This window comes from Penicillium mononematosum, assembly GCF_028829835.1.
Source record: "Penicillium mononematosum strain IBT 11891 chromosome Unknown utg000002l:1.0-8112719.0:1.0-8118358.0, whole genome shotgun sequence".
NCBI lineage: Eukaryota > Fungi > Ascomycota > Eurotiomycetes > Eurotiales > Aspergillaceae > Penicillium > Penicillium mononematosum.
Genome location: NW_026643272.1, coordinates 1,734,755 through 1,748,856, shown reverse-complemented (window position 1 = coordinate 1,748,856; position 14,102 = coordinate 1,734,755). Strand labels below are relative to the sequence as shown.

Genomic DNA, 14,102 nt, shown 5'->3' with positions numbered 1-14,102 from the left:
GTAAGCGTCAGCCTGTTCAGCCCTGTACGTTTTAGTACATTTTAGTACATTTTAGTACTTTGTATACTTCATTTTACTAGTCTATACCTACATAGGTACCAAGGTAGAAATGTACTCAGCCTGATTAGGTTAATTACACCGCCACACTCCCAACATATTACGATATTCAACCGTGGCTATGCCAGGCTGAACCTCGGTGTTTACACATTACCAGATCGGTCCCTAAATAGATTACGCGGATCTCTCGGCTTCCACGGATCTTCCAGAATCTCTCTCTCCGCTGGGTCCATAGTGGCTCTCGGCATTCTGTATTGGGCCAGTTTTATGTGGCTGCCTACGCTAAGCCCCGTCTTTCATTTCTGTCCGACCTATAATACCCGAACAGAACCCGAATTTGGAGAATCGTTGCGACTAAGGTGGCGTCATCCTAATATTCTCCTGGCAACCTATTGACATCACAAGTCCCTAACTTCCGACTCTTTAGAAATAATAGTAAAGCCAAGATTATATATATCTACGGTTGTCACCTCATATGATAATATCGATGGTCGATGAACATTAGCAAGCCGGCACACCATTCGCCGTATCCTGATACGTATATAATTCATATCCCTAAAACAAGTTAAATTGGAGTGAAATCATATTGATGACATGTTCAAGTGACCTTCCCATGATGGGAGGTTGCAGCATTAATTAATTCTATACCATTTAAATTTGGGGTGTCAACAATATATATCTCCAGGGGCATACGACCAAGAATCACAGAATAACTAGATATAGTATATTGCCTCCCTAGCCACAAAGAATACTAGCTAAGGAGATCGTCATCAGACCACACAACCCCATCACATCCCATCTGTTGATCCCGTGAACCACTCAGATGCTCTCATTTCTGGTGTGTTGAGTGATCCATCATGATCGACGCATGACTGGTTTAAACACTGGACTATTGCATGCGACTTGACCCGTGACAGTAGCTTAATCCATCCCTTGGATCCTCATGTATATCTACGTTGCACAGATGCCAAGTGCGAGAGTCCAAATTCATCCGATATATACTCCGAACACACGGTTTTTTGATCGTCGTTAGATCTGATTAATATGTTTCCAAACTACATTGTATGTTGTACATGTGCTATAAACTTAAACCACTAGACACTTCGGTATATTATGTACTGATCTCCGAGATCATTCCCACCCCGAGCGGATCACCGGAGTGCAGTGGACATGCAGAATATGCTAGACCAATCAAATTGCAATGTTATAGCATATAGACCGAACGCTCACCTGTAGTTTGTCAACTGCTCATCTGTGCTCCAGAACTCTATCCCCCTTTGGGGCTTGGTGCCTTTGGTGCTGGATGATAATTGGAATGTTATCTGCTGATCCACTCTTTGCTTTTTCTTAGTGTCAGCCCTGTTTTTCTCTTCGGTGAGACGAGACGCCATAATAGGATCTGGGTCATGGTTGTCCTGCACTTATAACTAGAGCTAAGGATACCCGACCCGCATGGACAACTTTTCATGAGGTTATGCTTTTTCCGCACCTTTATAATTGTTCATCAATCTCCTTGGTCCTTCACTGGTCCGTTGTCCAGACATTAGCTATTACGTGCTTACTTTGTATATGACTGGGTTATAGTTAGTCTATGTGCTAAAAATGCTGTTGCAATCGGTCCTCTCAGCTCTGTGCTTCTGTCTCGGCATCACGTCCGCCAAATCATACCCAACGGTTTACATGATCCGACACGGCGAGAAGCCCAGGGATCCAAAAGACCATGGTTTGGCCTCAGACGGGATCAAGCGGGCACAGTGCCTGAGACATGTTTTCGGGCAAGAATCGGAGTACAACATAGGGTATATCATGGCACCTCATGTGAAAAAGAGTAGGTTTACAACAAGACTCGAGAGCAAAACTGATAGCACAGTCCCGAAATGAGGGCGCGCAGGATATTGACTTTCATAGACATGACTAACGATATGCTTTCTGTCCGCAGATGGCGCACATGGCCGCGCGTTTGAAACCGTTCTACCTCTTGCTAAAGATCTCGGTCTCACAGTTGACACACACTGCAAGCGGACCAAAGCGAGATGCGTGGCTAAAACGATCAGGTCGTATGACGGACCGGGCAACATTTTGATTGCATGGCGGCACTCGACTATGGGTGAGATTGAGAAGGAGCTTGGAGCCTTGGAGCCTATTGAATACCCGGATGGGAGGTAAGTACTCATATCTTCATATATCTTCTTTTTAGTGAGAGATTCGCATTGGGATAAATATGCCTGGGAGGCGATTCTCCCGTGGAAGCTTCATCAGCTCGCGACTCTCTTCGACGGAAGCTCGTTTGTTTGCCTTGTATTATGTCCTGGCACTGACAGTTTCAGGTTCGATCTTATATGGACAGATCCTTGGCCGTATGGGAATGTGACGAGTATCGAAAGCGAGGAATGCCCTGGACTAGATATTGCGACTGGCCTCGTGGATCAGGTTTGATATGGAAATGGAGAAGATATCCACTTTATTGGTCATTAGGTGTATATTCATGAATTGAATAAAAAAATTGCATGACCAATGAATCAATAGAAGATCAAGACAGAAGGACCACAATGGAAAAGGATGAATAGAAAGAATACAGGAGAGGGAACAATCAACCGACGTCCAGGAACCTCTCGATCAACGCACAGACCAACAGAGCAAAATTGTTGTGGGAAGGCGGTGAACCAACCGAAGCGGAGACAATTGTAGCGCCAAGATTTCCTCCCCCCAAATTTTTCGTTGCGCTTGACTGTCGAGCTTTCCCTTCCGGATTACAATTTCTGTCTACGGGAAAGGATTATGGATGATATCGAGGTTTGTGCACTCGGAGAATGCCCCGCAAGGATGGCGAGCTGACTGCCTTCAAGGAACGGCTGCGCAGCCATGCGCAGGCATTTGACGGTCTGCTGTCTTTGATCCCCGCCAAATACTATTATGGCGAAGAAGATACAAGTGTATGTAGCCCTGTTACATTCTACAAGTTGACGTCTTTGGGATTGGAGTCAGCTTGTGTTCTTGCCTCTATCCTTCATTCCGAAGATCTCTGTCTGACCATCATCCTCACTTTTAGGATCAATGGCAACGTAAAAAGCAAACCAAAGAACAAGCACGCGAGGCGAAGCGGGCGAAGCTGAATCCTGATGCCGCTAAGACCGCCAAAGATGTGATGGATGAAAACGCACGCAAGCGAAAGCGGGAGGACGGCACTCTCGAGTCCGACTCGTCCGACGGAGAGATGGGCACGGAGGCTCCCAAGGAAGGACTGAACCGCGGAACCGCCAATATGAAGAAGCAAAAGCAGGTCGAAAAAACTGATAAGCCGGACGCTGCCAAGGCAGCAGAGGCTGAGGCACGGAAAAAGCAAAAGGAAGAGAAGAAGGCCCAGAAAAAGGCCGCCCAAATGGAGAAAAAGAAGGCCAAGGATGCTGCTCGGAAGGAGAAGGCTCAGCAGAGCAAAAAGTCATCGACTACCCCAACCGAGGATTCCGAAAAATCTGCAACCAAGCCTAACGGCACTGCAGCCAAGGACACTGAAGCCTCCGAAAATGAAGAGGATGACGACCAAGAAGATGACGGTGTTGTTGAGGAAGGGTTCTCTATTGAGTTTAACGCTGAAGAGGAAAACCCTTCTTCTGCCCCTTCTACCACCGACTCTCCTAGCCTCGATGCCTCAAATTCTCAATCCGGCACTTCCTCCATCTCCTCCATCGTCCCTCCCTCCACCTCCACCGAAGCCAAATCCTCAGAGCCCAAACCTCTCAAGCATACACCCGAAGAGCTGAAGCAGCGTCTACAGAAGCGTCTGGACGAGCTCCGGGCTAAGCGCCACGCAGATGGACTCAACGGCAAGCCTGCACGCAACCGCCAAGAATTGATCGAAGCCCGCCGGCAAAAGGCCGAGCAAAGAAAGGCACACAAGAAAGAATTGCGTGAAAAGGCCAAGATTGAGGAAGAAAAGAAGAACGACGAGGCCATGGCCCGCCGCTTCTCGCCCGGTGGCTCTGGATCCCTTTTGGCATCCCCCCGCTCCCCTGCCGAGTCCGTCGGATCCGGCAGCAACAACTTCTCCTTCGGCCGTGTGATGTTCACAGACGGCCAGCAGACCGATCTCACTGGAACCGGCGTGCGCGAAACCCCGAAGACCCGCGGTGCCCGTGACCCGGCTTCGCAGCTGAAGGCCGCTGAAGCTAAGAAAGCCCGCCTCGAAGAGATGGACCCTACCAAGCGAGCCGACATTGAAGACAAGGACCTTTGGTTGAACGCCAAGAAGCGTGCCCACGGCGAGCGTGTCCGCGACGATACCTCTCTGCTGAAGAAGGCCCTCAAGCGCAAGGAAACGGCGAAGAAGAGATCTGAGCGCGAGTGGAGAGACCGCATCGACACTGTCGCCAAGTCTAAGGAACAGCGCCAGAGCAAGCGCGAGGAGAACCTTCGCAAGCGCCGCGATGAGAAGGGTGCCAAGGGTGGTAAGAAGAAGTCTACCAGTGGAAAGAAGAAGGCTGCTCGTCCTGGATTCGAGGGCAGCTTTAAGGGTGGTGGCAAGAAGAAATAAACGAGCCTCTATCCCGTGGCTTAAATATTTATTTCCTTTCTCACTGGCTTTTACCTCAACCTGTCTTCTTTTATATTCTTCTTCTTCTTTTCTCTGCATACCCTTCAAACCGGTCTTTGCCTCTTGGATGATTACATCTCTGAAACAAGATCGCACATAGAAGCCCCCGAACCAACGAAAAAAAGTGTTTTGAGACTTTGAACTGGGAAATATCCGTCCGGAGATCAAGGTGCCTGGTGTTTGCGTTTGTGTCTTTGGCAGCTTGGCCTGTCAATTTATGTCTATGCATGACAGCATCGGTAGCGATTTGATTTATCTGTGAATACAATATCATTTTCTTATCGAGCTGTATATGTGTTCCTTTTGTCTTATGCTTATCCTATGTAAACCTATAGATCTCAAGATACACCATAACTACACATCCGGTTAGCGGAAAAGTGTTCAGCGTAGATATAAGATGGATTGACCGGATTTATATATTTTGAATTGAAGAATTGAATCTCAACCAGAGAAAAAAGAGCTGCTAGATTCCACAACATAGGAAATAAAAAGAGACAAGGGAGCCAAGCTTCCAGGGAAAAATATATCCTTAGGAATTGACTAGTACAAGATGATAACACAGTCGAGGGCAAGTTATGTACAGTGATGTGATGGGGCTTAGAATCTTTCTTGTTTTTCAAGGCACTAATCGTGCCTCTTGAATGGGTATTGCGACCAGCATCTTCGTGTCCACACATCTAATATTTGGAATAGATATGGATTTGCCTGAAGATGCCAACCAGTTGGAGGGAAATAGATTATCGGTAGGGAGCATCTGCACGAGCAGCAGCTGCAATCTCAGGCTCCCACTTGTCACCGTTGGAGAGGAGCTTCTCCTTGTTGTACAGAAGCTCCTCGCGAGTCTCGGTGGCATACTCGGCGTTGGAGGCTGAAAGACAATATATTAGTAATCCGGTCTGAATGTTGGGCAATTGAGATGTAGTCAGAGGATGCTGGACTCACTCTCAACGATAGCATCCACAGGGCAGCTCTCCTGGCAGTAGCCACAGTAAATGCACTTGGTCATATCAATATCGTAACGGGTCGTCCGGCGGCTTCCGTCCTCACGCTCTTCGGCCTCAATGGTAATAGCCTGGGCCGGGCAGATGGCCTCACAGAGCTTGCAAGCAATGCAGCGCTCTTCACCAGTGGGATACCGGCGGAGAGCGTGTTCACCACGGAAACGGGGGAGATAGGACCCTTCTCGAAGGGGTAGAAGATGGTGTAACTAAGCACATGGCGACGCAATTAGTCGATATATTTCGATGCCATCGATTTTGGATTGCGATCCGCATCGCCGGCAAGGTTGTGTGGGACAAGGACTTACGGTGGTCTGAAAAACTGCTCGAGCACCACGTACATGCCGCGGAAGATCTCTGCCATGAGGAAGTATTTGCTGGCCTTGTCCAAGGCGGACTCGGAGTCCTGATCCCAGCGCTTGGGCGGGGCAGGCGGAACCCGGCCTGAGGGGGTCCCGCTGGGCTTGCTGCGCGGTACGTCGAGGAAGAGAAGTTTGCGGTCGAGCCCAGCAATCCGAAGGGGGTCGGCCGACGGTAGGCGACTAGCCTCGCGACCGAGCGGGTGGCGGCCATTGTGTTGGAGAGGAGAGTGAGGTTGGATGGGGGAATCGAGGTTCAATTGGAGGTGGAAGGGGAGCAAGTCTCAGGTTGTGGTGGTTTGCAGGTTTCGGGGCTTAGGTCATTCCTTTTCTGTCGGGCGTTGATTGGCCCGCAGGATTTTGCTGGGCGCGACCTCACATCTTTCCTCTTCTGCGGCAGCCGTCTTCCCCCAATCTCTACCCTTTTACTCTCCACCATTTCTTTTTAATACTTTTAGATCTTTTCAGCCTTTGCGCTTTTCCGATCAATCTATTTCATCATGTTCCGCTCCGCCATTGTTCGTTCCTTGAAGGCTTCCGCCCCCCGTGTCATCAAGACCCCGGCTCCCTTCCACATCCGCAGCTCCCCCCATTGCTGCCCAGGTCCCTCAATTCACTCCCTGCTTCGCTCAGGGTGTCCGCCTCTACTCCGCTCCTGCCGGTCTGAGCAAGACCGAGGCTGAGGGCCGGATAGTCAACCTGCTCAAGAACTTCGACAAGGTGCGTCATGTTGTTTCCCGGGGAATCTCGCGATCTATCGGCTATACACGAAAAACAAAATGCTAACTGGATTTGCTTCATATTTAGGTCTCCGATGCCAGCAAGGTCAGTGATTATCTGTCGGATGCACCGTCGTGACCTCTACATCGCTATGAGCTATGGGAGAGGCGACCGAAAACATTCATCAATTAACCCCGTTTGACATACAGATTAACGGCGCTTCCCACTTCTCGAACGACCTTGGTCTGGACAGTCTCGACACCGTCGAGGTCGTGATGGCCATTGAGGAGGTACGCGCCCGGTTTCCCTCGGAAAAGCATCAATTGTATGATGGATATCTAACTATTTCAACAGGAGTTCAGCATTGAGATCCCCGACAAGGAGGCTGACCAGATCCACAGCGGTAAGTTAGGACTTGATGGACTCGTTATAGTTCGCCAACCAGAGCTGACATGAATATTACGCATAGTTGAGAAGGCTGTCGAGTACATTCTGGCCCAGCCCGATGGTATGTGAATCCTATAGCTCCCTCCTCTTAGCAATTGCTGACCTTTTCACAGCCCACTAAATATTTAATTTGAAAACTTGGGATCGGTTGGAGAATCGGATAGAAAAAGAATCGGGATGTTGATGTTGGCATCAGTGGGGTTCGCTGGACACAGTGATACTCGACATGCTCCTTTGTATGCTGAATACATGCCAGTGGCTTTTCTTTCCAATATCGTGTATATCATTTGAGTGCAATTTATGCAATTTTGAAGCAGCATTGGTACCACGTGGTGATAATCACCAAATGCGTCTGGTCATTTTTGGTATGTTTTCAGCTTAATAGTCCATTCCGCCGTTTCTTTTTTGATAGATATACACCTATGTATATATTTAGGTACCCAGTTACCTCTGTATATCATACGATTGTACATGGATGCATGGATGTATCCTCTAGAGTTGGTCTCGTGGCTACATATTTTTAAAATTTAATAGTGAACAATAGACCATAACACAAAGTCCATAGGTATATCTTATATCTAAATGGAGCAAGAGATCGTAGATATATGCCAAGTAAAATATATTGCCGTATTGATATTTTCTTTTTAAAAATTAGAGCCATCAGATAGATTCATAACGGGGGAGATTACCACAATGTCCTTTATGGGCGTTTAAAGCACCCGCAGATACTCAAAAGAGCCACATCACCGAACTACACTAACTTTGACCTTCACCCTTCTCACAATCCCGTTCATTGCAGTCGCCTATTCCTTTTGTAATTAGGCGGGTTTAGTTCAATATACCCGACACTGTATCATTTTGGCTAAGCCCACTCGGTCCCTGGTTTCCCCTGACACCGAAAGTCCCACTTCAACCGCAGACTTTCGGTCTGGTCCCTCTCAACATCTCATCAACCCAGACAGCTCAAACCCACCGGCATATAGATCGGAAGCCGTTGGTCATATCCGGCCACATCTCTCTCCTTCCCTTTTTGATCCCCCCCCACCCAACCCGACCCGATCTCATGGCCTCAGCAGCCGGGGGCTTGACTCGCCGCAGAGGCGCCGGTCGAGTCGCTGGGGCAGACGAACAAGATGACAGTCGAGTGTCATCACCAATTTCCCGAAATGGATCTGCGATGGATAACCGTGGACCGGAGACATCGTTTACCAGTGCAGAGAATGGCCACAAGATCGCGTTCGATCCCCGCGACATCAGTGAAAACGAGGAACGGGGCAAGCAGCCCAAATTGACTCTGATGGAGGATATCCTGCTGCTAGGTCTGAAGGATAAACAGGTGAGACTTCATGGATATTATCTTTTGATTGATTTGATTGATTTGTGGTTCCGATCGCTGACATCGTGTCCGCGCCGCAACAGGGCTATCTGTCTTTCTGGAACGAAAACATCTCCTACGCCCTGCGAGGGTGTATCGTCATTGAGCTAGCGCTCCGCGGCCGTATAAGTATGCAGAAGGATTCGTCGCGGCGGCGTTTCCCCCTGGCCGACCGCGTCATCGAGGTCATCGACGATACATTGACTGGGGAGGTCTTGCTGGACGAGACACTGAAGATGATGAAGTCAAGTGAGAAGATGAGCGTCAACTCATGGATTGATTTGTTGAGTGGTGAGATAAGCCCAGAGCAGGAATCCGGGTTGCGACAGAGTCCTTACTGACCGGGCTGTTTGTAGGCGAAACCTGGAATTTGATGAAGATCGGATATCAATTGAAGCAAGTCCGGGAACGACTGGCCAAGGGTCTTGTGGACAAGGGTATTCTACGGACCGAAAAGCGCAACTTCCTTCTCTTCGACATGGCGACGCATCCCGTGGCTGACGGCGGCGCGAAAGACGAGCTCCACCGACGGGTGCGCAACATCTGCAGTAACCGCACTGTGATTATCCCTCCTAGCCCGTGGCTCCCCGAAGACGCCGAATACCGATACCTTCGTTCGATCACCATGGTCTGCGCCGCATACGCCGCCAACGTCCTCGAGAACGCTTTAGTCACCATGAGCCACGAGGCTCGCGAGAGAGCTTTCGCGCAGGTGGATGAATTGCTGGCCGAGTATTCGCAATGGCCGTTTGGCCGGAAAGCTGGAGGTTCGCAGGCGATTGGAGCCAATTTGGCTCAAGTTGTCAATGAGGAGATCAATCGAAACAAGGATAAAGAGCTTCAGATGGAGGTAAGCTGCACTTGATACCGTGCTCAACACCTGACTCGTGCTAACCAACAAACAGATTGTCGCCGCATGCTTGAGCGTTTTTACCAGACTTGATTCTTTACTTTAACGGAGGTACCGCGTAATACATTGTCTTTTGTTTCTTCACGACTTCTTTCTCACCTTCTCTCATGCCTTGCACCTCGGCCACAAAACTTCGGTTTCTTCTTCTGTTCATGTAGTTTGATCTTGTGGGATGGGGCAGAGCGTCGCTTTCTTTTTTCCTCTTTTCATATGGAATCATCAGGTCAAAACCTGTTCTTGAACGGGGATATCTCATTAACTTCGATTTACTTCACCCTTTGTTTTATTCTCTTCCCTTCTCTTCTCTTCTCTTCTTGAACTTGGCTTTTGAGACGTGGCATTGCGAATGTGCTCTTTTGGCCTGAACTTGTAAGTGGCCCAATATTTTCAGATTGATAACCCTAGGTTGCTTTCCTCGGCACTGCTTCTTGCCTTTGATCTTTTGATATCTTTGTATTAGAATGCATATAATCTAAACACTATTAACCCTAACAACTACCATCCCACCACGTCGACTCCCCGCCGTCCCAGCAGCTCCAGCAGCCAACAGATCCGCCGCACGGGGAATATCAACAACCGTAATCTCCCTCCCCCGGACCAGACTCTCCTCAACCAACTCCGCAATCCGCTCCATAGCCGCCCCGTCAGGATTAACAGGCACAAACCGGCTCTTAATCCCACGCCTCCTCTCGCCCAGAACATCATTCTCAGGAACAAGCGGAGACTGCAGCGCAACCTGGCCATCCACAACAGTCAACACAGCCCCATAGTCCTTAACAACACCCGCAGCATGAGCCGCGCGGAATACTTCGCCGCCGGAACAGTCAAGCACGATATCAACCGGCTCCCAGCGGCGCGCGCGGAACACCTTCTCGATATTACACTCCTCCCGTGAGGGGAGGTGCGGGATGATGACTATCTCGTCCACTTCCCAGTCCTTCTCAATGATGTCGGCTTCGACTTGCGTGCAGGTTACACAGATCCACGGCCGGACGGGCGCGGGGAAGAGCGAATCAGCTCGCAGGATCTGTACCGCAATGCGGCCGATATCGTTGCTACGGGCGTTGGTGACGAGGACTCGGATCTTAGGCGGTTTTTGCCTCCCGTTGCCGTTGGTATTCGCGTTGCCAATTATGCTTCCTAGCAGGCTGGCACGCCGTCCAGGGGTAGCGTTGCCGTTGGTGCGGTTGAGGCTGGCGCCACGGGTATTGTTGTCGGCATCGCCATTAGCTGCGGAATCGACTGTGCTGGCAGCACGAGTAGCTGGAGGGTCGGTGCTGCCTTTGATCAGGCCGATTAAACTGCTTCGACGGACAGTACGCTTGGGATTGGGGTCAATTGTGCTGGCGGCACGATGAATGGTTTTCTTGCCGCTGGGATTACCGCTGAGGAGACTCATTAGGCTCTCGCGACGCACATTCATATGACTGCGAGTGGGGTTGGCCGCTCTAGCACCGGGAGGGATGTGGTCAATGTCAGCGTCATTCCCATTGGCGGTGCCATTACCATTGCCATTCGGTTTCGAGCCGCCGCGATTCCACTGCCAGATCCAACGCCCGTTCCCGTTCCCATTACCATTACCACTGGTTGTCCCCTCTAGCAGACCGCCGTTACTGGCGACTGTGCTTTTGCGGTGCCCGTAGCCATAATCCTGGCTACCGAGCACAGACTGGCGGCGTTGACGCTGCCAAAGCCAGCCCCCCATCCCATTCCCACCCCCGAGCTCCTCACTGACCTCGCTCAGCCCGCCCGGCACGTCGGGATCAAGCCCGGCATATCGAAAAAGGGCCTGCCAAGCTGTCAATGCTGGTAACGCAAGCGCTGCTGCTCCAGCAACAGTGATATTATCCGGTTTCAGCGCTAGCTCGCTCTCAGTTGCAACTGCGTAGTCTGCGGCTCCGCCGTCACGCGTATAGCTCACCACACCGAAGACTACATCGCCGATCTTGAACTTCGGGCCTTCTTCCCGCTCGTCGTCTTCGCGTGGCGTGCTGATGATTGTCCCGCAGAGACTGTGCAGTGGAATCTGCGGCGTGGTATTCGGGGGGGTTGAGGAGTCCAGCGAGACGGATCTCGTCGTGACAGAAGGCTGCTGTGGAGATCTTCAGCAGGTATTGCTGAGGGGGAGGGCTGTGGGGTTGGGAACCCAGGATCGAAGACGAGGTTCGTCCCTTTCTGGCGGACGATGCTGGTGCTTGTGTCGGGTGAGATGGCGTCGCTGATTTCTCCTTCCGGGATCCCGTCCGGTGTGTCGCTGTCTGCTCCGTCCGGGGTGTAGTAGAGGGCTCGCATTGACAGCGGTGTGAAGGCGGAGTCGTTCAGCGTTGACGAGGTGGGCTTTGGGGCATATGAGGTGCGTTTTGGAGGCTCAGATGGCTGCTTCATGTCTTCTGTGGGCTCAGACGGAGGTTTCCTGCCTTCTGAGATGTGTTTCGGTGACTCAGGCTGCTTCATGGCTTCTGAAGTGTGTCTTGGGGACTCAGGCGGCTGTTGCATGGCTTCTGGGGTGCGTGTTGAGGGCTGTGATGGGTGTTTTGGGTCGTGCTCCACGACGGGTTGCGTGGGGGGTATGTCTGATATGCCTGACTGCATAGTGTCATTGGGATCTTGATGCATTTTGTTAGGTAGTTTGGAGAATTTCAGGTCTTTCCAATGAGTTGCTCGTAAAGAAGTTGAGGCCTTGGAAGTAGAGTCTTCTCTTTTGCCATCGTATAGATCGGAGGCCATTTCCTAATCTTGACGTATGTAGGGCTTAGGTCAACATCGCCACAAGGTTGATAATCCCGAGCAATTCCATTGCAATGAGCTGAGATTTGATCTTTTCTTTTTATTTGACTTAGTTTGGCATGGGAATATAGTGTAGGAAGTCTGCGGTTCACGGAAGCTGAGTAGTGTGAATGGAATATCAAAATCAATTGTAGCTGAGTGCCTACTTGCGTGTTATAGATCGTTGATTGCCCTATCCCCTCAAGGTACGGTGGAACTTGTAGCCTAGCGGGTTGATTCTCTTGTATTTCTTATCCCTCAACCTGCTTGCTATGGTGTTTGCCTGCCTTCCATGTCGCCTGGACCCGCGCGTGCCGTTCTTCTGATCGCCGGTCAATCCAGGCGATGACAATTTTTATTTCACTTCCAAAGTGACCCTTATATGAATTCATGACTGACTGCACCTATGTGAATTTTAGGAAAGAAAAAGAAGTTTGTCAGAATCAGACAGAATCACTAACTGCAAATAGCCAATCCAACTAAATATGTACAGATTCTTACATCTACAAAGCCTGGTCTTCCATACCCAGCCCATCAATAAAATTATACAGCTCCTTCGGTTCCTCAAAAACCGTCCAAATGTGTGACGGTACATGCTCAAACGCCTTCTCAAACCTCGCTGGTGCATTCTTCTCTTCCATATGCGCCACGTCCTTAACCTTGCGAATGATGATAGCATGAATCCACTCGGGATACCGACTATACATCTCTGCATAAGCCTCCGGATCCATCTGCGTCGAGTCCCCTATACAAAGCACTCTCCGGCGCGGGAACCACCGCTGAATCTTCTCCATCCGATCAACCTTGTATTCCTGCGTCTTCTCAGTGAACGACTTGATAAGCCCTGTGATATCCATCCACGAGTAATCACGCAGCACCAGCGTACCGGGGCAGTAATGTTCATCCAGGAAGTCATGCAGGAAAGGGTAAAGATTATACGGCGACGCAGAAAGATAAAACCACGCAGGAAATAGCTCAGCATGAACATATTTATACAGCTCTGGCATACCAGCGACAGGCTCAGGAATATCCGCAAATGTCGTGCGAATAATTCCCGTCGGCTCGAGCGTCATAGTATGCTTGATCGTATCGTCAATATCCGAGATGACCAGCCAGCCCTCCGGCGCGGCAAAAGTCGTGCCCATCGATACAGCCTCGTCGCCGAAATGCTGCAGTCGAGGCCGCACAACCGCCCCGTCGTGCATCTCCACTTTGCCCATATCGACCGTCTGGCTGATGATGCCGTTGCGGTCGGACGGGCCGAGTCGGTGTGACTGCGCCCGCCGGGACATGGGTACCTGCAGCGTGAGCGTGCGCGCAGGCGACACCTGGTTGAGGAAAGGCTGGACGCGCTCTGTGATGCGCTGGCGTGCTTCGCCGTCACCGCCGACGTCGCCGTCCAGTCCGATGTAGTCGGCGATCGCGGCGACGAGGTTGCCTACATCTCTTCGGCCTTCAGTTTCAAAAATGCAGGCGACTACTTCGGCGTTCCAGCATGGCTGGTTCTCGTCTGTTTCTTCATTTACCGGTTGGTACGCTGTATTGTCTAACAGCCACACGGTGTGCTTGCGTGGGTTTGCTGGGTGCGCGAGTGGGTTTTTAGGACCAAGAAAGGATGAGAAGAAATTTAGCAAGGCTGAGCCGCGTTTTTCTTGCACAGGTGTTGGAGACGTGGAAGCTGTCGCCTCATAAACCTCCTTTCTGGCATCGGCGACCGACAACTCGTCTGGTTTGTGATGCGGCATGATATTGGCGCCGACTTCGCTTTCAGTCTTTGAAGTGTTTCTATGGCGAAAACAGTAGTAGAGTCAAGACCGAGGAAAATAAAAAGCACATGCCAGGGCGCAAAGATGTAAAAGAAATTAAAGGAACTCATCAG

At 50.4% G+C, this 14,102-nt stretch overlaps 7 protein-coding genes across 7 annotated transcripts; 4 read left to right on the top strand and 3 right to left on the bottom strand.

Moving 5' to 3' along the window:
* Nucleotides 1–1,659: 1,659 nt before the first annotated feature.
* On the top strand, nucleotides 1,660–2,493 carry N7519_002409 (putative phosphoglycerate mutase family protein; the record flags this gene model as incomplete). The annotated part of the gene is made up of 3 exons (XM_057289187.1): nucleotides 1,660–1,885; nucleotides 1,997–2,219; nucleotides 2,259–2,493. The coding sequence occupies 3 exons, from the start codon at nucleotides 1,660–1,662 to the stop codon at nucleotides 2,491–2,493; spliced, it is 684 nt and encodes a 227-aa protein (XP_057150389.1).
* A 374-nt stretch (nucleotides 2,494–2,867) lies between these two features.
* On the top strand, nucleotides 2,868–4,588 carry N7519_002408 (putative 60S ribosome biogenesis protein Rrp14; the record flags this gene model as incomplete). Its single annotated transcript, XM_057289186.1, has 2 exons — nucleotides 2,868–2,990; nucleotides 3,107–4,588. 2 exons carry the CDS (start codon nucleotides 2,868–2,870, stop codon nucleotides 4,586–4,588), a joined length of 1,605 nt encoding a protein of 534 aa, XP_057150388.1.
* Nucleotides 4,589–5,385: 797 nt separating this feature from the next.
* Nucleotides 5,386–6,219, bottom strand: N7519_002407 (NuoI/complex I 23 kDa subunit family protein; the record flags this gene model as incomplete). The annotated part of the gene is made up of 4 exons (XM_057289185.1): nucleotides 5,386–5,516; nucleotides 5,591–5,855; nucleotides 5,955–6,003; nucleotides 6,086–6,219. 4 exons carry the CDS (start codon nucleotides 6,217–6,219, stop codon nucleotides 5,386–5,388), a joined length of 579 nt encoding a protein of 192 aa, XP_057150387.1.
* Nucleotides 6,220–6,505: 286 nt separating this feature from the next.
* Nucleotides 6,506–7,383, top strand: acpA (acyl carrier protein; the record flags this gene model as incomplete). The annotated part of the gene is made up of 7 exons (XM_057289184.1): nucleotides 6,506–6,551; nucleotides 6,589–6,725; nucleotides 6,813–6,830; nucleotides 6,935–7,015; nucleotides 7,080–7,128; nucleotides 7,195–7,233; nucleotides 7,286–7,383. The coding sequence occupies 7 exons, from the start codon at nucleotides 6,506–6,508 to the stop codon at nucleotides 7,291–7,293; spliced, it is 378 nt and encodes a 125-aa protein (XP_057150386.1). The 3' UTR covers nucleotides 7,294–7,383.
* An 852-nt stretch (nucleotides 7,384–8,235) lies between these two features.
* On the top strand, nucleotides 8,236–9,503 carry N7519_002405 (GOLPH3/VPS74 family protein; the record flags this gene model as incomplete). The annotated part of the gene is made up of 4 exons (XM_057289183.1): nucleotides 8,236–8,508; nucleotides 8,592–8,838; nucleotides 8,904–9,397; nucleotides 9,453–9,503. 4 exons carry the CDS (start codon nucleotides 8,236–8,238, stop codon nucleotides 9,501–9,503), a joined length of 1,065 nt encoding a protein of 354 aa, XP_057150385.1.
* A 426-nt stretch (nucleotides 9,504–9,929) lies between these two features.
* On the bottom strand, nucleotides 9,930–12,073 carry N7519_002404 (uncharacterized protein; the record flags this gene model as incomplete). The annotated part of the gene is made up of 2 exons (XM_057289182.1): nucleotides 9,930–11,469; nucleotides 11,526–12,073. The coding sequence occupies 2 exons, from the start codon at nucleotides 12,071–12,073 to the stop codon at nucleotides 9,930–9,932; spliced, it is 2,088 nt and encodes a 695-aa protein (XP_057150384.1).
* Nucleotides 12,074–12,726: 653 nt separating this feature from the next.
* On the bottom strand, nucleotides 12,727–13,968 carry N7519_002403 (phosphatidate phosphatase App1 family protein; the record flags this gene model as incomplete). The annotated part of the gene is made up of 1 exon (XM_057289181.1): nucleotides 12,727–13,968. One exon carries the CDS (start codon nucleotides 13,966–13,968, stop codon nucleotides 12,727–12,729), a length of 1,242 nt encoding a protein of 413 aa, XP_057150383.1.
* Between the last annotated feature and the right edge of the window lie 134 nt (nucleotides 13,969–14,102).